Here is a 25,038-nt window from a genome sequence, read left to right on the forward strand (position 1 = left end):
AAGAGGTCATTAATGGTGAACTATATATATATTTTCATGAGGTGCATATAACAGTCTTTTCTGATAAACTTGAAGCTCTGTGTAATACTGTAGTTTTTAATCCTGCATTTATTTCAAGTTTTAAAATAAGAAAAGCGAAAAATATTTCAAATTCCATTACGTAAAATCTCAAAAACGTAATTACATTTTTAACATAAAAATCTATCAATTTTAACTCGTACATATGATACTATGTAATATCATATCAATGAGGAATAAAACCAGTAAATTGTTATTTTTTCTTTATTTAAAGGCAGATTAAAAAATACATTTTCCACGTTTCTTTTAGCAATTTGGAAGGAAACATACCTACTCATTTAGTTTATTTTCTTTTTAATAATTCCTTAAGTTCTAAATACTGGTTTTTCGTAACAGTAAGAGTAACAATACTTATATTTAATGCCACGTCACGGTTCAAAAGGTTAAAGGTTCGATTTATCACTACGGCGATAAAAATCGATATGCCTATAAAACTTAGAGAAATAGTCAGTTAAATTTAAAATACATTTTCTTACCGCAGTATATTTAATGAAAATATTTAAACCATCATTGAAATTAACATTAGTTGTGATTTTGTTTTCTATTTTAGATTAAAGGATGTTTTCGATACCAGAATATTTTTATCTGTTTGTTCTGTCGGTGCTGTTATATTTTGGATATCTAATATACAAATCATACCAACAGCCTTTATCTTCCAAGAACAAAGCTGTACTCATTACAGGTGAGTTTACGCTGGATAATCAAAAAATCACTTGCCAAGGTGAACGGTAGCTTTTTAATCAGCCTATTTTAAGTTGTTTGTTTTCTCTATCTCTTCATTTAATTATAAATTTGAACTAAATAACGACTTTATTAAAATTGATGATACATCAATAATAAAGGTAAATGTTACAATTTTTTTTTAAACCTTATGAATTATCATTCTCAAAAAGTGAAACATGATATAGGCTATTTTAATGTTACTAATATTTGAGATGATAATGTTTAACAATATCTTTGTTGGGGACAGAAATTCTAATAAAACATATATTTTATATTTAATAATATGAATAAATTTAATTAAATATCTTTGAAGTGTAAAATAAATATCATCTATTTGATCAAATACAAAAATAGATTTAAACACGTAATATATAAATTGTTGTTGACATTATTATACTGTATGTGTATTTACTAGGAACTGACAGAGGTGAAATGAATCGGACTATTAACACATATACAATTTTTTTTTTTTTTTGAAAGGCATAAATATATATCAATATAACTGAATATAACAAATAAAAATAGATGTTTTTATTATATATCAAAATAAACTTTAATGTACTGTACATCAATTTTGTATTACTCTTTATAAAAAAAAACTTTTGGAAATACGAAATAGTTTTGCTGTCCTCTATTTCTGTGTCTGATGTTTATGTTACAGATTATAAAAAATGTATTCAAATTGTTGCACTTTTAATAATTATGACAAATAATGAATAATATAGCTTATCTATTTATGAATTAATTCGTATTAATTCGTGATATATTGGCGTGCATATTTACAGATAATAAATTTGAATGATAAATAAATTAATATGGAATGTTTCTTGAAAAATTTCTAAAAATTCAGAATGGAATATATTTTTTTAAAAATTGAAGACTAAATACAGATATAAACGTGATGTCTTCACAACCACAGGAACACAATTAACACAAGCAGAGTCGATGAGACTCTTCCCAGCTTACGAATATGTAAATTGATTAAAATTTACATATTCGTAAGTACTGTGGTTGTGAAGGATGTATGAAGGCATCAAATTGTTATTTTTATTTAGTCTTCATTTTTATAATATGGAATGCTTTTATCTTAGAATTTTGTTTTTAAATTCTTACACTTGGTTTATAATAAAAACGTTTTGTTTATTTGTAAAACTCAATTCTATGTCTGCACAGTAAATAATAGTAGAGAAGCCAATTATTATTTTCAAATTTGCAGCCTATTTTTCTAATCAGATGATTTTCATTCTTCTGCTGAATCTTATGAGAAATTCATTGAACAGAGTTTTTATGCGTAGACTATATGTATTTATATATTTTAAGTTAATAATAAACTTAAAATATATAAATACATATAGTCTACGCATTATTACGTTTCATTTCTGCAAGTTTATTCTAGTACCATTGTTGTGCTAACATATCATGGCTTTAAAGTACAATTTCAGACAGACACAATCCAAAAGCTGATACATCGTAAGCCTAGCATACCTCAAAAAGAAGGATAGAAACACAAATATATAATATTAGACAGCAATTGTACAGGCTAACACATTAAAAATTAACATAACAATCGAATTAATTAGACACTAAAAGTATATTAAAGAAAATTTAAAATACTGCAAAACACGAACGACAGAATATACATGCAAAAGTATACATTGAAACTCTCAAACAACGAAAAGAAATAAACTTGAAGCCAAAGTCACAAACTCAAAATATAGAAACCAGCCTATTAAAAAACAACAAAAATTATATGCAATGAGACATTGTTCTAAAGACAATTACGTACTGTACACTGCACAATGGCACGATCCAATCAAATATAAGATGAAGCAGGTGGAGAACAAAATATCCACAAAACACTAATTATGCAATATGTTAAAATAATTGTACACGACATCTGCAATGCAAAGCACACACAGTTGGAAGACACCTAGAATAGACAACATTCAGAATTTCTGGATTAAAAAGTTCCTACACCAGGAACTAGCCAAACATTTTACATGCGTAATCAACGACTGATAAAACATATCAAACAGTAAAGTTTCCTGAATTCATTGTATACATTGAACACATAAATAGATGCAAAATAGTCTTGTAATTATTGATCACTAAGGAATAAAAAGGTACAAAATGGGTTATACTTACCGAAGCTTTCATAAGCCCTCCATATTGTCTCTGGTTATATTGTGTTGTTATATGTATTGCAGTATTTTATCTGCCCTAATTCATCCAACATGTCTCCCAGTCGGATGAATAGATCTGATCTCAAGGATCGCCCAACCCTATTTCTGCATTCCTGACCAGCTATATGGTAGAGAGCATTGTCGCGAAATAAAATCAGTTGTTCTATCGTAAGTGAGGGTCTCTTGCGCAGAAGCCGATTAAAAATTACTACAAAATACAAGAAGATTGAAACCTTATTAAAGATTTTTTTGAGAATCAAATTAAATTTACACTTTCACGTTTCATAGAAAGTGCTGATATCTGAGTTGCCAAGCAATTTATACGTCATGTGTCTACTTTTTTAAAAATATTTATGACTATTAACTTACATTTTAATTTATTGTAAAAGTACTGCATATTGCAAATGAATAATTTCATTATCAATTTAGAATTAATGAATTTTGAATGTTTTTGTTTCTGTAGTTAAATGTTTGAGATATGTCGATCTTAACTCTCCAGCTTAAAAAATCTTGTGGCATGACACATGCACAGTATATATAAAAAAAATTGTCTTACTAGTAAAAAGAAAAACTACGAAATATCGTTTTAATTCTTTAATTTATTTATTTGTGAATTTATTTTTTTCTTCTCTATGAAGAATATAATTTTACTTTGGTTAAAACTGTTTCAAACCCATTTCGTTGTGAAATCAACTGGTATGGCGATGAAGATATTCATTAGAATACTTTTCATTCATGTTACTTTTTAACTGTACGAATTGTATTTTTAAATTTTATTTTATAACAAACTGAGAACATCCGTTCACAATAATATTGTTAGAGATTTGTGAATATTACGACTTGATAAGATGTTTTGCAACAACGCTTTATCTAAAATCAACTTTTTAGTAATGGCGGCTAAAAAAATATTATTTTGCGAATTCCAGTGTTTTTACATAGTTTATCTTTATATTCGCTATAAAGACACATTGCAAGATATATTTTGTAAAACTTTTTTTACTAGGATGCGATACAGGATTTGGGCATCTTCTCGCTCAACGCATGGCAGAAAGGAACTATCGCGTGTTTGCGGGTTGTCTCTTTCCAGAAGGTGACGGAGCCAATAAATTAAAAGCATTTTCTTCGAAGATCGAAGTCATTCCACTCGACGTCACAAACGAACAAAGTGTAAAAAGAGCAGCCGAGAGTATAGAAGTCAATCTTGGAACCGATGGTAACTATAGAATAATTTATATCCATTATATCTAACTTTATGATACTGATCTGATGAAGATTAAATATTACAAATGGTATAGAAAAAACTGGTAAAAAGCACTTCGTATTTAAAAAATTTCAATTAACAATAAAAATATTCATGAGAAAAAAGTCCTTTAATTGATGGGATGCACTCCTCACAAAAGACCTTTTCTCGTTGGCAACTGCTGGCATTGTATTTTTTATTCTCCCAAGTTCATTATTGGAGTTTATTTTTACTGGGTCAATAGAGAAACTTTTATGTGATTAAGAACATTTTTATTGTTCTTTGAAATTTATATACAATTTTTATATATTAGTTCTAGTTTTGTGATATTCTTGTAATGAATATTATTAAAAATTTTGTCAATTATTTATATAAAATATCTTCTCATTTGTGATAGATGTTTTATGGGCGATTGTTAATAATGCTGGAATCGGACATGGAGGTGAAATCGAATGGACTCCGATAGAAATAATTTTCAAACTTTTCAACGTTAATGTGTTTGGAATGGTTCGAGTAACGCAAGAATTTCTGCCACTTCTTCGAAAATCTAAAGGAAGAATTGTCAATTTAACAAGCATGGCTGGTAGTATATTTAAACCTTTTTCAAATGAAAGAAATAAGGCATCACCCAGATTGGTTCAAAAATGTTTTCTATCACAGAATTTGTTTCGCGTAGCACAAGCGTACATTATGTTATCATCAGTGTGAATGAATAATGAAAAACAACATTACTCTAAAAGTAGCTTATCTGCTGTTAAGTTAATACGTGTTTGTTTTCTCGCTCAGCACGTGGGTTTGCAGCTATCTACCATGAATTGCATCAACCTAGAGTTGATGCAATTCATGGTAGATAGGTATTTAAAAACGGGATCAAAATTTTCAACGATTCGTGATGTGTAGGGTATTTAATCAACCTATTTAATTGCATTAACCTACAATTCATGAAATTCATGAAAAAAATGAAATGTATAAAATGAAATGTATTGAGTTCTGAGGTCATGGTCAAAAGTTTCAATGGGCAAAATGCTCAAAAAATGGAGTTTTCTTTGTACTTCTACTTTTCAAAATGTTCGATGCACAACATTTTGACTATTACGTCCGAGTCGATAACAACATCCTTTCTTGCAGTTGCAAATCACTCTGCTGCCAATGTCTTAATGGTAACTCATTTTGTATTTTTTTCCCTCCGCAACAGCAACTTCGCCTGCAACTACCCATTTCGACTAAACCGAAACCTTGCCTAATCGGTCAAGGTTTGCGGTTGTGCAAAGGATTACAGAATATATTGGAATAATTATTACGGTTGCAGAATTAGTTGTGGATTGAGCTGCGGTTGAATTCTTGGTTACGAAATAGGTTGGGGTATAATATGCTGACAATTTTGCAGTGGTGAAACAGGTAGAAATGTCTGTTGCGGAATGATTTGTACAAACTAGTCAGAAATTCTATCGGACTCACGATGATGTTCTAAATGTTTGAACTCTACCGTTCTATCCATGGATATATTAATATAGAATGTATGCAAGTGACCTGGCCGAAAGAAAACCAATTTCCTTTTGAATCTTTTGATGATCTAGCACTATCACGAGAGTAAATACAGCATAAGTGCACTAATAAAATCAGATCATATAAATACAATATTAGGGTGTAGTGCAATTGGCGCTCTTTCTCTTTAAGATAAATTAAATCTCGTGAAAATCGTGTGAATCGTACGCTTTGAGACCACTGTCCATTTCAGTGATGTGTGCCAATTGGAACTTTATGCCTGGACTTCAAAAACTCAACATATTTCATTTTCAGCTAATTTCGTCTAAACTCATTTTTCGCAAGAAAGGCATTTTGTGTTCTTTCAAGTTCACAAAAATGTGCGTGAGAAATTACTAAACGTTAGAACATTAATTGGTATCAACTCTCAGATAAATTAAACTGTATATAGAATGCTATAAGATTAATTCTAATACCTTGAATTCCAAACTATATTTTTTGAATAAAAAAGGAAATCTACTCTGGTTAAAATACTTTACATTTAAATTCGCAGAAATAAAAATTACTGCGTTTTTAGCAATTAAGAGTAATATTTATATATTTTCATAAACTTTTACTATAAAGGTTTATAAAAATATAAAAGTTAGTAATTTTTACTATTAATTTTACTACAGTAATTCTGCTGTAATGATAGAATCTTCTACTATAGTAAAATTAGTATTATAGTAGATGTTTCTATACAACCAAGAGACAAAAGTCCTGCAACAAGGGATTTTTTTAACTTCAGTAACTTTGTTGCATAAAAAAACATCTAATCAAATTTATATTACAATTATTAAAGAAATAGGAAGAGACATTCTTTTGCTTTTAAAAGACCATAAATTTTATGAAATTATTTATTTTTACAGTGCAATACAAAAAAGTAAAAAACTTACGATAGACAAAAAATCATGCAACACAGGAAAACTGAGACAAAAATTCTGCAATTTTGATTAAATTCATAAAATTATGTTAAAACAATTTGACATTTCATATAGAAAATAATCATTGTGTATTTTAACTTGTATTAGCAGAAATATTTTGCATGTTAAATTTATTGAAATAAAACTTCATTTAAATATAACTATGGCTCCTAATTGTACACCAATTAGAAAAGATGTGAGAGAGTTAATTATTAAAAAACATCTACAAGGTATTTTCAACTCAGAAATAAGAAAACTAATTGAATGTCACAAATATACAGTGATGTATCATCATTAAAAAATATGAAGAAACTGGAAAAACATGTGTGCAGCTAAGATCGGGAACACCATGTTATACTAGAAAGACCGTTCTAGGAAAAATTCAGCTAAAATATTAATAAATAAATAAAATGAAATAACTATTTCTGAAAAAAAAACAATAAGACTAAAAGAAATGTATGTATAGGTTTAAGCAAGGAAAAAGAGACCTGCAGCGAAACAAAAGAAAATTTGGTACGTAGAAAATGTGAATATTGGGACATTAATAAGTGTAAGAATATATTATTTAGTAACCAATCAAGATTTTGTCTATTTAAGGATGGAAACACATAGTTGTCGCGAAAAAAGAAGAATGTCCTAATTGCATTTCAAAGACTAAAATTTATACTACGGATTATAACTTTAACTGCTTACAGACTTGGGAGCTTACAAATTGTGAACTAAAACATTGATTTATCACTTTACAATAAAACAGTGAATGAAAATCTTATACCAACAGCTAAATATTACTTTTCTGACAGTGAATACATTTATCGACAGGATGGTGTCCCTGCCCATACCCCAAGAAAATGAAATCATATTTTGAAAATACGGAAATAGACATATTAGATTGGCTTAGCAATTCACTGTACCATATTCCCTTAGAAAACTATGGGATAAAGTAAAGATATAACTAAAACAAAAACATATTTCAACTTTGAAAGATTTAGACAAAAACAAACATCTTATATGGAAAAAATTGCTGTCCAAGAATGTGAGAAGTTAATTTATTCCATGCCACAAAAAATTAAAGCAGTTTTAAAGGTCAAACGTGGAGCTAGAGCCACACAATACTAAAATGAGAGTTGCAGGACTTTTGTCTCAGTTTTCTTGTGTTGCAAAATTTTTTCCATGATATGATTTCTACTATTTCGTATTGCACTGTAAAAATGATTAACTTCATAATAAAATTTGTGGTCTTTTAAAAGAAAAAGAATGTCTCTTCCTATTTTATTAATAATTTTAATGTAAATTTGATTTAATTTTTTATACGGCAACAAAGTACGGAGGTCCAAACGATCGTTTCTTCGATTTTAGTATAAAGCTATAAATTCACCAAACTGTCTTCTTAATTTTTTAAATTTCTTAGCTCTTTACGGTTTGAAAGATACATTTTTTCTATTAACAAATAAAATATCCAAATCTAATCTTTCTGGAACATTACTTAATAATCAAAGCGTTACTTATTTGTCGTTTGTCAAATGTTTTATATTGAAATTTTACTAAATACTATATTACGCCTTTATAAAGAGGATGTTTTCTTGGGTAAAAATAAGCGTTTCTAAAGCGCTTTGTTACGAGAAATTCAAATCTTAAAGCAGAATTTTGATATCAGGCACAATCTTTTAGTTATAAGTACATTATTTTACTCAAATTTACAGTTTGTGAAAAACGCAGGAAATTTTTAGGATAGTAGTTGACAACATCTTCTGAGTCTCTGTTTCAGCTGTTGACGGTTGTGTTAATTGGCTGCATGATGTTATTCATTTGCAATTCCAGTGCCGTCAAGATAAATGAAATTGACAGTGAGAGTGAAGAAAGAAGTGATAAAGAATTGTCATCATCTAAAAGTATGATCCTGTGTATCAAGACACAAGTAATACAGTCATTCACTTTTTAACTCAAACAAATTTAAATCATTTTGACTGTAACTTGGGATTAAGTAAGCAAAACAGTGAACTGCCAGGTTACAGGAATGAAACCTTCTCCACCCAAGTACAAACATTACCAAATTTAGGATAGCCGTGACAGAAAGAATCACTATACCAAAAAGAATTGTCCTGAACAAAATTGGAAAGTGAGAAAAAAATTGTACAGCATGAGAGTCTGTTAGCTTGTGAAGATGTGCTTCTTCCTCTCCTCACATCAAGTTAATCCTTATTAAATAATTTGTAAAGACCATGGATACAAATAGAAGAGGATTTCTGTATCTTTCAAGCAAATTCCTTCATCTTCCACCAGAAAAAATAAATGAAGATGTTTTTGTTGGATCTCAGATTTGAATACTTTAACAACATACAGATTTTTAAACATGTCTAACAGATAAAGAAATAAGATCATAAAGATTTCTTAAGAGTGTAACTAAAAACTGAAAAGAAGGGCTCAAAACTAAAAGGAATTGGTGACCCAGATGGTTAATGCATATCAAGATTTAGGCTGCAACATGTCTGTGAAAGAGCATTTCTTGGACTCGCATCTGAATTACTTTCCAGAGCTGCGGTGAAGTATCAAATGAGCATGGTGAAAATTTTCTTAAAGACATACTCACGCTGGAAGAGTGGAATGAAAAAAAGTGGATGCCTTTCATGCTAGCTGATTGTTGTTGAAATACAGTATTATTAGAGACAGTCATCACAAAAGAAGAAATTTGTTCTATACGCAAGATTTTGTTAAATTTCTGGAAAATGACTTTTACATAATAATACTTTTGTGAATATTATGTCACATATCTCATTTATAAATTTTTATTATTATTATACAATAGGAATAAAATAAGATTGATTAAGTTACATGAATACAATTATTATAAACCTTAAAATATTAAAGAAAAACCTTAAAATTCCGATTACTCATTACTCAAGTGAGAAAAACTAAACATAGATTAGAAATTAGCACAAAAATTGCAATATGTATTATAACTTTTTTTTCCTAGAAGAAAAGAAAAAATGTTTTTTGTAGAATAGTGTTATTATTAAAATAAATCTTGTAGAATATTTATAATATATATTTAATATCTTAAAACAAAGTGTTAATGTATAATATTGTCTACATAAAATATTAATAATAATTTTATGAATTAATATCTTATTTTATATATATATAATATATATATATGTTTCAAACTATATTTAGCAGTCGCAAGCATAATATCAATGGTGCCATATTGTATGAGTAAATCGGCAGCGTCAACTTTCTCGGATGGAATCCGTTTGGAAATGAGAAAATGGAATATTAAAGTTATAAATATTCAGCCTTATATGTACAGGTAAATTAATATTCATAAAACTAAAGCTCGTTTTAATATATACTTTTCTATATCAATAGTTTTTTATTCTAAAAATAAGTAAAAAAGTTATTTTATTCTAATAATCATTTAAGTATAATATTAATGGGGTGTAAGGAATTTCTACTTTGTTCTCCTGAATTTGCAATTGAAAAAGTATTCTATACAGCAGGGGTGTCCAATCTGCGGCCCAAGGCAAGTGCCAATGCTGCCCAATAAACGTGTAAACAAAACCGATAATTTTTTTTATTTTTTATTTATTTATTTCAACGGCATAAACTCAAAAAATAAGTTTCACAAAGCCGTAAACCTTTATACATATTTTATTTTTGAGTGGAAAGGAAATATTTTCAAATAGTTGGAAATGTGTGGATGAGGAAGGAATACTAAATAAAGCTGGAGTTGGGACTCAAAGGATTATAGACCCAAATTCGGGGAAAGGAGAGAAAGGCCAAAAGATAAAAAGTAGTGAGAAAGGTTAAATATATCTTCTGTTATGCAAATATTGACCCTTAATTTTCCAACCTTCCTCACTTCTTTATCTTTCGTCCTTTCTCTCCTTTCCCCGAATTTGGGTCTATTATCCTTTGAGTCCTAACTCCAGCTTTATTTAGTATTCCTTCCAGCATTGCAAGATTTGGCTACCCTTTTTTTAGTTTGGCGTAAAAAATATCATTTGGTGCATTGGATACTTTTTGGGCTACATATTATTTATAAATATATTAGTTGAATAAAAATGCACTTTAAAATGGTGTTTCATCGTTTTTTTATTAATTAGAAACCCAAATAAAACAAATATTTGTGTTTTCCAAATAAATTTTTGTTTGTCTCCTTTATAATAAATGAATTTATCTATTTCTAAGTAAAAATTGAAAGTGTCTGTAGAAGTAATTTTTTTTAAATATCTTTTTTGGTGATAAAGTTTTAATACTTATTACTATAATCTAGACATGTTAATCTTTAAATAAACTTGTATATTTAAGGATTAGGCCTCAATATACTTCGGCCACAAGTATATATAATATACTTGTGGCCCAAAACTCGATGACTTCTTCCAATGTGGCCCAAAGAAACAGGGATTGGACACTCCTGCTATACAGTCTAAGTGCGTTGATGAAACCAAATGGAAATTTTCAAATTCTTAATCACCATAAACGAGTTGATGCTATTATATGAAACATTCATAACTGCTATGAGATAATTCAAGTGTTTTGTTTATTTTTATGATTAAAATTTAGATTTTGTTTGAATGAAACAATAGCATAAAAACGCTGTATGATCAACTCAAACTTTTGTCGTTAAATGGATGATTGATACGCAGTGAAATTAGTCGGCATTATAGATTTGGATATTTCTATCTGAATCTATGAAGAAAAATTACGAGTCAGATTGAATTATCCTTCAATAGTACTTCTGACTCTTAGCTTCACGTATACTAGGGATGCGAGTTACAGTTTGTAAGGATATGAGCCGGCCTTAGTAAACAAAAAAGTTTTAGTAATGATTTGATGGGTTATTAAAAGGGGGTCTGCGGAGCATAGCCTTCTTTTATGTTTAATCACTGCACAGTAAAACGAATTTAATTTGAAAAACGCATCTTATGTTTTGGAACGTACCGTGCAAAGCCCGAAGTTGTTTTAAGAATACAGTCCACCAATTTCGAATTGATATGGTTAATATAATTCAATTTTAAAGAGAGTTTTCGTTTGAACTATGATCTAAATTTGCCTTCAGAATTATCGTTTTGTTTAGTACCATGTGTAGTATAAATTGTGAATACGTCAAAACTATTCATATAATGTAGAATAAACTATAATTCTGTTGGCTTTTAAACATTAATCTGTATAAATTCAGCAAAGAATCAAGGATGCTACTCGAAATTTATGTAAAAAGTTCAGGTAATATATGTATATAACTTATACTCAGTAAACTACAGTATCTGGATAATGACAGTGGCGACAGCGGGATGTCAAATTAGTTAGTTATATAACATGGTAAAAATCCACAATATTAAGTCGAGAGTTCTACGCGATTCTGTACATTATGAATAACGTGATTTGGTTTGAAATTGTTTATAAAGCTATCTAGACATTTCCGAAAACATTTTGACACAGGTAAGTCTCTTAATTACTGCGTTTTTACGTTTATGTTCGTATTTAGTTGTAATGTAAAGCAAAAAAAAAGGGAGAAACCATTGCTATTTTAGCTGTTTTTATTAGATTTGATCTGCATTAGATGTACAATATATATGATGCTATTAAAGCAAAAATTCATATAAACTGTTTGTGTAGTGCACTAAAAATGCTTTATAGAAATTAATGTAAATTACTTTTCAACTTAAATAAGCCTACACAAGAATTGCTTACAGAAAAATTGCATAATTTCTGTAATATTAACACAGTTGTTCAGTCCAATTTTCTTAAATATTTACGCTCAAATTTTGAAAGTCTTTAAAAAGTAGACTTTAAATAGTCTTAGAAAGCCTACATATCAATTATAGGAATTACATTTTAGATTTTGCAGTAAAATAATATTAAATTAAGGGAAATCATTTTATCTTTTCATTCATGTTACTCAGTTTTCTTCATCACTCTCTGGATTTTAGTGTTTATGAGATATAAAATGTTTTTGTATTATATATATATATATATATATATTATATTTTAGATTACAATAAATATTTTGGTAGTTACTCCTAAATTATAGGTTCTTTGGATATATCTGTTATACTTATCATTAAACCATTTATCTTACTCCTATATTGTCAGAAACAAATATTTCGGTATAGTATCCAAATTAAAAATAATATACCTTCAGGATACGAAAATTTTGAATGATTCAACTTGAACTTTATACCAGTACTGAAAAACTTTCCTGATTTTTAAATTAAAATATCTTTGAAATGTATTCAGTTATCTACAGATATTTCTAATCTATTGAATTGCATTCTTTATCTAAAGGTTTTTCATTTTTTTCCCTGTTATCAACAGATAAAATTAATGAATATTTTTAAGAATGTCTGCAAAATATTTCATATCATTTATTTATTACTTTTTGTAAATTAAAGACACAGTCGATTCAAAAGACCTCCATTTATTACGTGCTTTTAGATTAAAACATTTGGACGACCTGACCTTTCTTTTTAGGCTACTTGGCCGCCTCTAGTTAAAAAACACAAAATTTATCCAATTAAAAATATAAAATTTTCTAAAAACTGGAATAGACTGTGTCTTTAATTTACAAAAAATAATTTAGCCATCTAACGAAAGAAACAGATTATTTATTACTGTTATTATAATTATATATAAATGAATAGATATTTTTATTTTGTTAATGCAAATTTAAATGTTCGGTTTTTGTTCAAATTCTTGGAAAAAGAGATATACAAAAAAATATTTTCTAAGAGATCCTTTTTGGAAAAAATTTAGACTATAAAAGTATACTGAGAAACTTGGAACTTATGGATAGTTTTGCGTGAAGATCATTTCAAACCACGGATGAAGAGAAAGCGAGAGATGCTGAGAAGAAATTAAAGCACAATGCCATTCCAACCTTCTTTTGGAGGTATTTTTCTTTCTGTGAACAATTTGTTCACAGAAAGAAAAATACCTCCAAAAGAAAGATTCATCAATTGCTACATAAAAAAGTAAAAACTACAAAAGATACTACTGCAGCAGCGGTGTAAGTTACACTGCTGCTGGAGAGGTATTTTTTGCAGTTTACTGTTACACCGTTATCTAATTTTGAAACATCGTCAACATACATAGAAAAAACTACATCAGCTGAAGAGTTATAAGTAGATTAGTTTTCATCTGATTTTCTTCATGTAATGAAAGAAAACAATACAATTATTATACCAGAAACTTTTAAGCTGAAAGTATGCCTTTAAACAATGCAGAAACAATTCCTTACTATTCTTATTTGGGTATTTAGTAACAAGTATACAACAAACCTCAAAAATCTTGTAACAAATGCATCAGTAGTGCACCAAAGGAAGTCATCTTTCAAAACATTCAAAATTAGTTGAAATTAAAAGTTATTTTTAATGGCAGGTTTTTGTAATAAAAAACCTTTGATATATTTTAGACACGGAACATACTGTATTTACTAGATAATTAAAATATTGACATGAATTTAAAGAATTTTTATGGAGTTTTATGTGCAGCTTTAAAATAGAATTTCAATATCAATATTTTTAGTATTAATATAGAATATGTGAAGTTTTAATTTTAAAACTGCGCATATTCTAAATTGCTATAAATTAAAAGAAAAATCATGACAAGATTTACTGTATATCTTTCATATTCAAAATAAAACGCGAGGAAAACATTTAAAATCGAACAAATTCATATGCGAGTAGATCTATGAGTGTGTTATAAAATTACCCATATTCTAAATCATTTGAACTGAATTTTTCCATTCTGGTTAAGTAAATTTATTATTCTGTCAGCATCATGCGAGTATTTATGTAATGTTAAGAAAATTTCTCTGAAATTCATAAAATTCGCTTTAAAACACGATATTCCTTTTACAGATAAACCACGATTTGTTTTGTATTTTCTTTTTACATATCTTTTGTTGCCATTTTCCTGTTTCATAATTTCCAAATCTAGTAATAAAAGAGGAAAAACTTAATCTTTTGAAAAGAGTCTTTTAAATTTCTAATTTTTATTATTTATATAATATAATAAAGTATAGAACTGTTATGCGTAAAAATATTGTATTGTTCATTTAATAAGTTAGTTTTTATACTTTATCTGCATATCAACTTGATTGGGCTGCAATTTAAAAAAATTGTAGACTTATAAATTCTCTGTTTGTCCCTTCTTAATCTCGAGAACGGAGTTAGATGCGTAAGAGTCAAGAATAGATGTGGAAACCTTAGGGACAGGAAGTCTCGATTAACAATTTAAGAACGTCCAGTGTAAACCGAGAGTCATGTTATTTCAATTCAAAAGTTTTCTCCTGAAAGCAGTTAATGGATGATTGACGCGACTTTATTGTAAAGGTAAAGTATGATGTACAATGGCAAGACACTACCGTACTAATTTGAGGGGGAGAGCATATATTTTAATTCAATAAATTAAAAAATATGATTAAAAGTTGCATCCCGGCATTGCGACGATGTCACAATAAACAATTGTTTGTTTCAGTATGTTTTATTACTATGAACTTCATACTCTTGTTAATAAAGTCAATGTTTCATAATTTAATAAATTGATTAACTTACGTGTGCCTATAAAAAGCTTTAAACTTGCTGCAAATTATTTAATAAAATATTTTACTATTATATAATATAATACTGATATTTTAAATGAATATTATTATTATATTCAATTATTAATCGCTGTTAAATTAATAGAAAACAGTTGACTTAACAAGCTGAATATCTATTCCGTTAATTATAGATTTATTATTAATATATTCACTTTAAAAACTTGGTTTTTAAAATCTTATTTGGTATTATTCCATACAAGTAAACAAAGCTTTTATTATTATTATTTAAAATTACTAATAAGTTTACTGAACAATTGAAACTTGTCAGCCTGAAAGCTTCCCCATATTCGAGAATAAAAAGCACGTATAAAATGATCTATTAAATCGAAAGCGTTGGAATTTATTCGCTTAAACACGCAGATCGCGAGTCTGTTTCCTATACGGTGACATGTGTTCATACGCTTGTCTTCATACCATATCACGTATTGTAAATTTTGTCTTTTGAGCACACGGTGCGACACTTGACTTTCGAATACAAGGTTCGGTATAGAGCTTTATTTGCTGCAACTTTGGGGTATGGTATTGGATTGTCATACTGTTTTTATTGTCCCTTATTCTGTCTTTCCTGTTGTTTTATATTGAATCCGCAAAAGCAATGTTAATTGTAAAGCGAAACTGAGTGTTGTGATGCGATAAGTTTTATGATAAAATTGAGAGTGATCAGAACTTAAACAAAATAAATTCATCTGAAAAATATGCTTGATTTGATTCTAGTAAACCTTTAACATCAACCAAACTATTAACGGTTGTCATACGGTTATAAAAATATTACTTTTAGTTATTATTATTATTTTTAAAATAGAATCTTTTGGAGAAATTTACGTATTGTTTTTACATTAATAATGCCCGTATATATTTTTGACAAAATTTTAATAAGAGAGGTTCTGTATTTATCACTTGTGGCTTCCATTTCCCGTTTTAGTATCAAGAAATTATGGTCATTATCACTTGTGATTCTACTATTTTGAGGAATTCGAAATCGAATTTGATATCGGTTCTAACTTTCTAATGAAAAATTAGCGCCATGAGATAAAAGACCATCTTCGTGTTCACAGGGCATAATATCAAAAATGAAAAATAAATAAATAAAACGATAATAATTATACGAGATTTGGGTTTTATTAGCCATTCGAGCTGGCTGAATTAATTGTGAATCAGATTCTTTCTAATAGAATAAATTTATTCCAATAGGTCGTAAAATATAACAAATAAATTCATTCCAATTGTTTTAAATCGGAACTAATGATTGATTAAATTTTTGGTTAATGTTAGCCTTGGTGCCAAGATGGCGGTTCGTCCCTGATTCCAGCAAGGAAACAGTGGGACGCATGTTCTAACCTAACCTAACCTAACCTAACCTATTCTAATAAATTACCATAATTATTAGCAACCAAATTATTAGAATAGGTTAGGTTAGGTTAGAAAGTGCGTCCCACTGTTTCCTTGCTGGAATCAGAGACGAGCCGTCATCTTGGCACCAAGGGTAACATTAACAGAATTTTTAATATATAGTAAATTGGTTTAAACATATACAGTATTTTAAATATTATAGAATAATTGCTAAATATTTCTAATATTTACAGCACTAATTTAACTTCTGAAGATAGCGTTAAATCCTATTTCAATCAATCGTGGAAGAATGCCAATCCAAAAAATACTTCAGCTCTCGGAGAAGAATATTTTCAAAAATATGTGAAAAAAAGTTATGATATAGCCAAATTATTAAAATGTAATCGAGTCGAAGATGTGATTGGGTGTTTAGAAGATGCGGTCATTTCACCAGCTCCAAAATTATATTATCGACCGGGAAATCTCACTAATAAAATTTCCTTTACTTTTGTGAGGTTATTCCCTCCTTCGTTGGAGGAGCTCCTCTACAATTTGGCAATGAAATTCAAATTTTAATATTTTCTCATATCTCGAATAGACAATATATTTGCTTCTGTTTTGATTTCCGAAGATAATATTTTAAATGACAGAAAGATGGTTATTAGCAATATAAAGTAAAATATGAATGGCCTTCTTGTTGCTTAAGGACAGCAATAAATATCATTTAAATATTTTGGTGTATTGTATTATTAAATGCTAGCAAATGGATTTTTTAAAACTTTGTATATTTATATTATTATTGATTTAGAATTATTTTTGCATTTTTTATACCGTGTATAATTTTAGATTTACAGGGTAATCGTAATTAAAGAATAAGTGTTAAAAGCATTCTGTAAAAAGAACTATCTGGTAAATCTCAATTGAATTTGGTGTACATTTCGATTTTCGAGAAAATTTTTAGTTAAAAATCCAGCCGCTAGAGCGAAATTTGGCGTTGCTCTCTTCTTAATGTGCATAAAACGTACGTTTTCTAATGGATTTCGAATTAAAAAAAATCGCAAAACGTTCTTTGTATTTCTTTGTTTTATTATTAAAATAAACTCAACACAAAAATAAATAAGTTATCCAGAAAAAATTTTTATTTTCATTTTTAGTTAACGTGTTAATTTATATTTCGGTAATTTTTCATTTCGCGATTTTTCACATGCACTTTATAAAGTTGTTACTGTTAATAATTTAACGATGTTTTAATAGAAAATTCTTCAATTATAATTCCTTTAACTGTACATTTGCTAAGGTACAAGTTTTTAATCGCAGAAAAATTCATATAAATTATTTATTTCTGAGAAGGTTAATGACTTTTGCTCATCTTTTTACATTCCATATCATTTTCTTACCGTTTAAGTGATCACATTAAAATTTTTCTCAGCTTTCTTAATGTTTAAGCCTGTAAAGTTAAGGAAAATTGCTCCTTGTACAAATGAAATAAATCATTAGCACATTTCTTGTTAAAAAAAAAAATAATAATAATAACTTAAATACGTTACTAACAAGTCTACAAACTTTACAATTTTACTTTAAAAATTGTTATTATAGAATTTATTTTTGACTAGTTTCATTAATAAATCTTCAAATATTTATATCTGGATTATATTTTATAATATGAAAAAAAAGCACACTTTAAAAATACAAAGTCGTAGTTTTAAATATATAAAAGCCTTACTTCAATTTGTAATGAGTCATAAAATAAGGAAAAATGACCATGACAAATGCTTAACGATTGTTTTATGACTCTGTAGTGTTTTTGTATTCTGTGCATCTTCTATACAACTGAATCCTATTCATTTTGATTTGTTTTCGTGATATCAGGAACAATAAATTATTTCATATTAAGACCAACAACCTTTACCGTTGTCACATAAATAAAAAGTTGTAAAGAAAAATATCCTTTAATTGCTTCAAAACCACAGAATAAGGTATTAAAGTCAATTTTATTGAAGAAAGAACAAGTAATTTAACTCTAATCTATTGTATGCATATTAGATTTATTTTAACTACTTATTATAAAGTTAAAATGTTATATTTTATAAATATATAAGCAAATTAAAATTCTATATTAATTGGCATATTTTAAATTATTGCATTTGACTGTATAATGGGTAACAAAATAACATTTTTCTTCGTAATTTCTTCGTTTTATGAAATAGAATGAACGTAAATACAAAAACTAATTAAATTTTCTATTCTTCGTGTGCATATTTTTATCGAATTGATTAAAATTATTATCAAAGCATTATAATTTGAGAGAAATACAAGTAAACGTGATGAGCATTTGTTATTCTCATAATTTAATTTTACGTGTGAAAATTTTAATAAACGAAAAGAAACGAGCTTTAAAATATTAACAGCTTTTTTTAATTCTTTATTATTATTTTGTTCCAATTACTTACTTAATATTCACTTTTATATCCATTTTTGGTTTAGTTTTTAAATTTCAATACTGTTATTGATATTAGATCGTTGTTAAATAAATATATAAATCAGCAATAATGTGAAGATAAAAAAAAGGATACGAACATAATGAAAATAAAATAATTTTATTCTAAATTATTTTTTGGTTTTCACTTATTTTATACAGCCAAATTCAAAAGCTTGTTGAAAATCTTTGTAGGAGCTACGTATAACGATCGATTATATCTTCAGAACGTGTGAATGGATACTCCGATTCCTTCGCAATTACACTGCTGGTCATTAAAATTGTTACACCATGAAGTGGGCATGCAACTAATGCGAAGATTTCATGAATGGTACAACATGCTGGGTGCTCTGTACCTCGAAATTACTTGTCAATTTAATCATGTCTTCCTCCCATTATACTGTATGTGTACAATAAACATGCGCTACTAGAAAAATCTAAAATCTCGAAAAAGTAAAATATTTTATTATAAAAAGTTCGGTCCACGATGTCCATACGTTCAGTCTCTTTATGTGTCATCTATGTATTTTAAATTATGTCTGTCATTATTTCAAATTACAATAGTTTCTTTCTTCTCCTTTTAATTTTAATTTAAATAACTGAGAATAGTTTCACAAATTTAATATACAATACTGTAAGATGCAATACTGTATTAAATCTAGATTTGTTTTATCTCTTCAGCTATAAAAATGAGAGGTTATAAGAGAAAATACGACAGAAAATTATTTCGAAGGTCGAAATTATCTTTTGGAAACAGCAATCCAGATTGTTATAATTTGAGACATCCTGGATAACTTCTTAATGAAATAATATATAATTTATAAAGAACATTTCAAAGAGTTGATTGGTAGTGCCAAATCCAAATTTATTCCCTTAGTAGAGTATTAATAAGGCAAAATCGGGGAGGGTGGGGCCCGACATATTCGGAACGCATCGTCCACTACGGTTGTTCGCCTAGATTCAATTTTGGGTCCCCGACAGCGGTAGGATGCTGCCTTAACCGCCTCGGCCATTTAGCCGTCATCATGTACTACTTGAAACAGGTTTACACTATTACTAGTTGATGTTAACCGTACGCATTGATATGTAACTACTATTGTTTCGTACTTAACCTCTAGTATGACAAGAATATAAAGGTAAAGAGTGCATTAACTTTCCCAGCATACAATGTTCGTCTATTTTTTATAAAACTGATACCCGACATTAATTTTCCACAGAGTTGCTTTGTCTAGTCAACTTATTTGTTGACATGAGCGTTGACGTATTTGATTTAATGTACAATAGTCTATTTATAAATGTGACAATTTCAGACACGAATGTATGTCAAAAGCAATACGCATCCTGAATCTATTAAAAATTAAAATGCCATTAAGAAATAAAACGATGTTATTATTTGTTTAAAAATGTTTAAACGTACAAATTTAATAATATTTATTTAAATAAAAAATCCAATATTAATCAATTTGTAAATTAATTAAAATATTGCTTAAAATTTAACTGATAATACTTATGGAAATAAAAAATACGTAAACTACATCTTCAGAATCAAATGAGTTTATTTCTCACTTTTATTTCAGTTTTCTTTCAATTAGTTACAGTATAGAAATAGAATCTTTATTAACTCGGTGGGCATTAAAAAGACACTTTTAATCATGTTTATTCTGAATTCGCCTACTATTGGCCGAAGGGATAACACCTAAATAGGGGCCAGTTTTCCATAAAACGTTCTCTCGGTAGGCACTAACCCCTTGACAGATTAATAAATTAAAACAACGTAATATATGGGTAATCAAATTCAATCGTAAGTTCGGCTAGGCACACAATGGGAACGACCAGAGGATCCAACATATCCGAGACAGACCGCACATGAAAATCCTGAATTTCTTGATCGGAACCCGAACTCAGGACCCTAAAAATAGCAGGCATGAGAGAAGTGAAATAGGATATAAGCCAGACCCCATATCACTCCGGAAGACACAAAAACATGTCATTGAAATTAATTAAACAAATAAGAATAGATTTTTCATCATTATAATTTATAAATAACAGTCTCCTTTGATAAAATTTTCATAACTTATATATATATATATATATATATAATTTAGACTATATAAAAAGCCATCAGATTGTTGGTTCCTTCCTGGAATATTTCATGAGTGTGTTCCTCTCACATTTTTATTGGGCCCGTATAAAAATATCACAAAACAAAAATTAAAACGATTGTATTTCTTTCTATATTTATTGATTCGAATAAAATTATAAAATTATATTTTCACGTAAAAAATTTGCTGTATTTGTCATCATTAATTTATATAATATTTCCAGGTTATACTGTTTATAGGCTTAAACATTCTGTCTGGCTATCTGCTCTCTGTCTATAATATTCTCTCTCTGTCTATCTTTAATCTAACTATCAATATCAATATGATAAGTAGTGCTGTTAATATAACAAACAAACAAAAAAAAATTAGAAACGCATATTAAATTATTTGAGTTATTATTTAAATTAGACTTTACGCCTGATAAATCGTTTACTAAATAATTAGATGAAATAATATTAATGCAATGTAAATTGGTTAATTACGTTAAATAGTGAATAAATATCTCGTAATTAAAAGTATCAAATATTATAATAATTTTTTAAAATGATCGATATAAATTATTATATTTATTTTTAAGAGCATTTTAAAAATTCAAACATCATTCATCATAATCACGTTTTATTTTATTTTATTTTTTTTAAAGATATTTTTTAATAAATTTCCTGAGATGTTATTAAGAAATTTATAAAACAAGTTTTTAAAATTAAATATTTGTATTTTGCATTTTTCTAAAAACAAAAAAGAATTTGATGAATAAAGAATAAGAAAAGATAACGTAATAATCAATGTATCACTCAACAATGATTAATGAAAGACGAAAAAATGTAGCTAAGTGCAGTGAAGAACTTAAGTTAATGTGAGAAAGATTATTATGTAAATATTAATGTTATATTTGTTATTTATTAAAAAAAAAAACACAAATAGAAAATAAAATAATTTGTGAATCTTTTATTAATTTCGCAACCTAATTGTTTTTCTAGTAAATCGGCGTAAAGCGAGACACCCTATTTCCCAACAGATTTGTGTCATAAATTGAGATTTGTCCCTTAAAATGTTTTAATTATATAATAGCGAGGTTGAGGCCAAAGTTTTAAACGCGAAAACGTGTACGTCGGACGTTCAGCGCCGCCTTCCTGTAAGCCTAGAAGTTTGACAATGGCGTTTGGAATGTCGAGCATGATTCCGAATCATGCTCGACATTCCAAACGCCATTGTCAAACTTCTAGGCTTACAGGAAGGCGGCGCTGAACGTCCGACGTACACGTTTTCGCGTTTAAAACTTTGGCCTCAACCTCGCACAAAAACGACCAGGAAAATAATATGACACTTAAATACATTTCATATAGTCATAATAGAAAACAGCTCTTTAACAATTAGTATACAGAAGTACGCGGTCATAAAGCAGGAATTTTCTACATATTTTTCTTTCTATATTTTATGCTAAAATTTCTTCAGATTTTTTATTATTTAAGGATTAAAAATGCTATAAATGTATTCATTAATACTTTAATAATGACTCATATAATGTCAAAGAATTGTATAAGTTGTCCGAAAAACCTGGAAACAAATTAAACAGCATGTTTTTAAAATATGTATCGTGTATTGTTTACTCATTTACTCTCTTCTTTATCCAAGTACGTTGCAAAGAAAGTATTATGTTTCTATGTATTTAACGGAGCACATGGAGATTAACATCTTGAGATCGACAGTAAACATGTTTGCTCCGTGCAATTCTTCATCTGAAAGATGCCTGAATGACTAAGAGCACATAATTTAAAAATAAATCTCTTGTATGAATCCAAACTTTTCTAATATTTTTATTAAATTTACGTTAAAAGTAACAAAGATAAAAATATAAAAAGCCAAAGTAAGAAGAATTATTTACTTATATATTCTTAATTGATAAGGATCTTAATTATCTAAAGATTATATTTTTAAAATTATTTTCAATAAAAGTAAAAAGATATTTAATTGATGATATTTTTTAGTTTATAATACGTCATAGTTTGGACGTTATTACTTTTCAAGTCTATTCCAGGATTGAATAAATTAATTTAATTAATTCATAAATGAAAAATTTCAATGTAAAAATATTATCAAATATAAATGTAAACATTTAAAAAATTGTATTTTTAAATTCAAAATAAGTTATTAAATATTTATAAAGTAATTGAGTAATTACTTGTCATTGAAAAAGTTCAATGATCATTCGAAAAATCAAAAATTGGACGCCGGAAATAAGTTTAAAAAACAGTAAAAATTGTTGTTAAAATAAATGAAATACTATATTTTTAAATGAATAAATATTGTATTTATACCAGGGCTGTGGAGTCGGAGTCGTGGAGTTTTGGTATTTTAGTCGGAGTCGTCAAAAATCCCTCCAACTCCGACTCCTTTTTACTTTCCCAACTTGTTATGTATATAAAAAACGAAAAAGTATTTGAATCGTGTCACATTTGACTCTCCGAGTTTTTGAAAATCTATACGTTTGGAGATCCTATAAACCCAAAAAAATGTCAAATAAAGAGAAAAATTCGCGCTTATGTTGGCGTCTAATTTGTTTAATTTCTTTATTCTGTTCTGAACTATTAAACAATATTTCAGAATGAGTAAAGTTTAAGAAACAAAATTTGGCACAGTAGCGTGTGTATAAAGGGCATTAATGCTATTAAATTTTGGTTCTTTATTAAAAATCGACAGGGTAGAGATATAGAAGGGGTCATGTGTCATATCTCCAGTGTGGTCGGACTTAATGAATATTTTACTCGTTATTAGCATTCGTAATCTTATAATATAATCGAGAATGGTTAATAGTAATAATAATAATAATAATAATAATCTTAGAGTTCAAACGGTTAAGAGTTGAAATTTGGTACACAGTTAGGATACATCATAAGAATGTACACTAAGAAGGGATTTTTCGAAATTCCTCTCGCGGGGGAAGAGGGAGAGGATTAAGGATTACCCTGAAGAACTCCGTTTCTACCGTACTATTTTAGATGCGGTATTTTGCGTTTTTGTGAAAAATCGAACGTACTTTCAGACCCATCTAAAAATTCTCTAATTAGTCTCCGAAGAGAGAGGACCTAATTCTTGCACCCAGTGAAAATGGATAAAATCGGCTATAATCTAAATATTTTCATCTTCGTTATCGTTACTTTTTGCCTGAGCAACATTTGGCTCCTCTGCTAGTTTTTTATTTTTTATTTTTTTTATAAAACTCGTCTCTACCCTCAAAATTAAGCTTGAGTTCTAATATGAGAACAGACAGAAAAGGAAATCTTACAAAATTTGAAGATGATATTTATTATGCACTGGAAAAAATAAATCACATTGACCACTCTTCAAGTTTGGATGTTAAAACGGCAATACTGCACTATCCAGACATTATCCAAAATACAACATTGATTGTCACAGCATTGTGACCAATCGAGTTTCGGTAGAGCGTTTATTTTCCGCTCTTAAAATTATATTTAATAATTTAAGAGCTTCATTGAATGCTGAGTTAATAGAAGTGATTTTTTTTGTAAGGAGTAATTCAGTTTATAACAGAGATGGAAAATAATAAATTAATCAATATGGCAAAATAAGCAACCTTTTTATTTTTACCAGTCTAAATGTTATATTTCTCATTCTTGACTTAGTTTAATGTATCTGTATACTTATATATTACCCAATATACTCGTATATTATGTACTGTACAACATTTTTATTAAACTAATTTGTTTGTATAAGAACGTATTTACTATTTTTATTCATACATGCTTACCAAATACCAATGCCATCATCAAACGAGTCAATAAATGTGAATTTATATATTCAGTAGATGTGTCAAATTTTAATGTTTAATTAATTTTTTAA

The 25,038-nt window shown here is 28.1% G+C and overlaps 1 protein-coding gene across 2 annotated transcripts in view; it reads left to right on the top strand.

Moving 5' to 3' along the window:
* LOC136969498 (short-chain dehydrogenase/reductase family 9C member 7-like) overlaps nucleotides 1-17,240 on the top strand; it is a 39,068-nt gene extending 21,828 nt beyond the window's left edge. Inside the window, exons 2-6 of one of the 2 annotated variants that reach the window (XM_067263677.1) lie at nucleotides 605-760; nucleotides 3,988-4,197; nucleotides 4,622-4,807; nucleotides 9,843-9,975; nucleotides 16,854-17,240. In XM_067263677.1, the coding sequence (XP_067119778.1) occupies nucleotides 637-760; nucleotides 3,988-4,197; nucleotides 4,622-4,807; nucleotides 9,843-9,975; nucleotides 16,854-17,175 (975 nt within the window). In that variant the 5' untranslated portion in view covers nucleotides 605-636 and the 3' untranslated portion in view covers nucleotides 17,176-17,240. Of the gene's footprint in view, nucleotides 1-583; nucleotides 761-3,987; nucleotides 4,198-4,621; nucleotides 4,808-9,842; nucleotides 9,976-16,853 lie in introns of those variants that run through there. The other variant, XM_067263670.1, reaches the window with a different exon arrangement.
* Nucleotides 17,241-25,038: the final 7,798 nt, after the last annotated feature.

The sequence above is a fragment of the Centruroides vittatus genome, unplaced genomic scaffold (genome assembly GCF_030686945.1).
Source record: "Centruroides vittatus isolate TY-2023 unplaced genomic scaffold, ASM3068694v2 contig_1035, whole genome shotgun sequence".
Classification (NCBI taxonomy): domain Eukaryota; kingdom Metazoa; phylum Arthropoda; class Arachnida; order Scorpiones; family Buthidae; genus Centruroides; species Centruroides vittatus.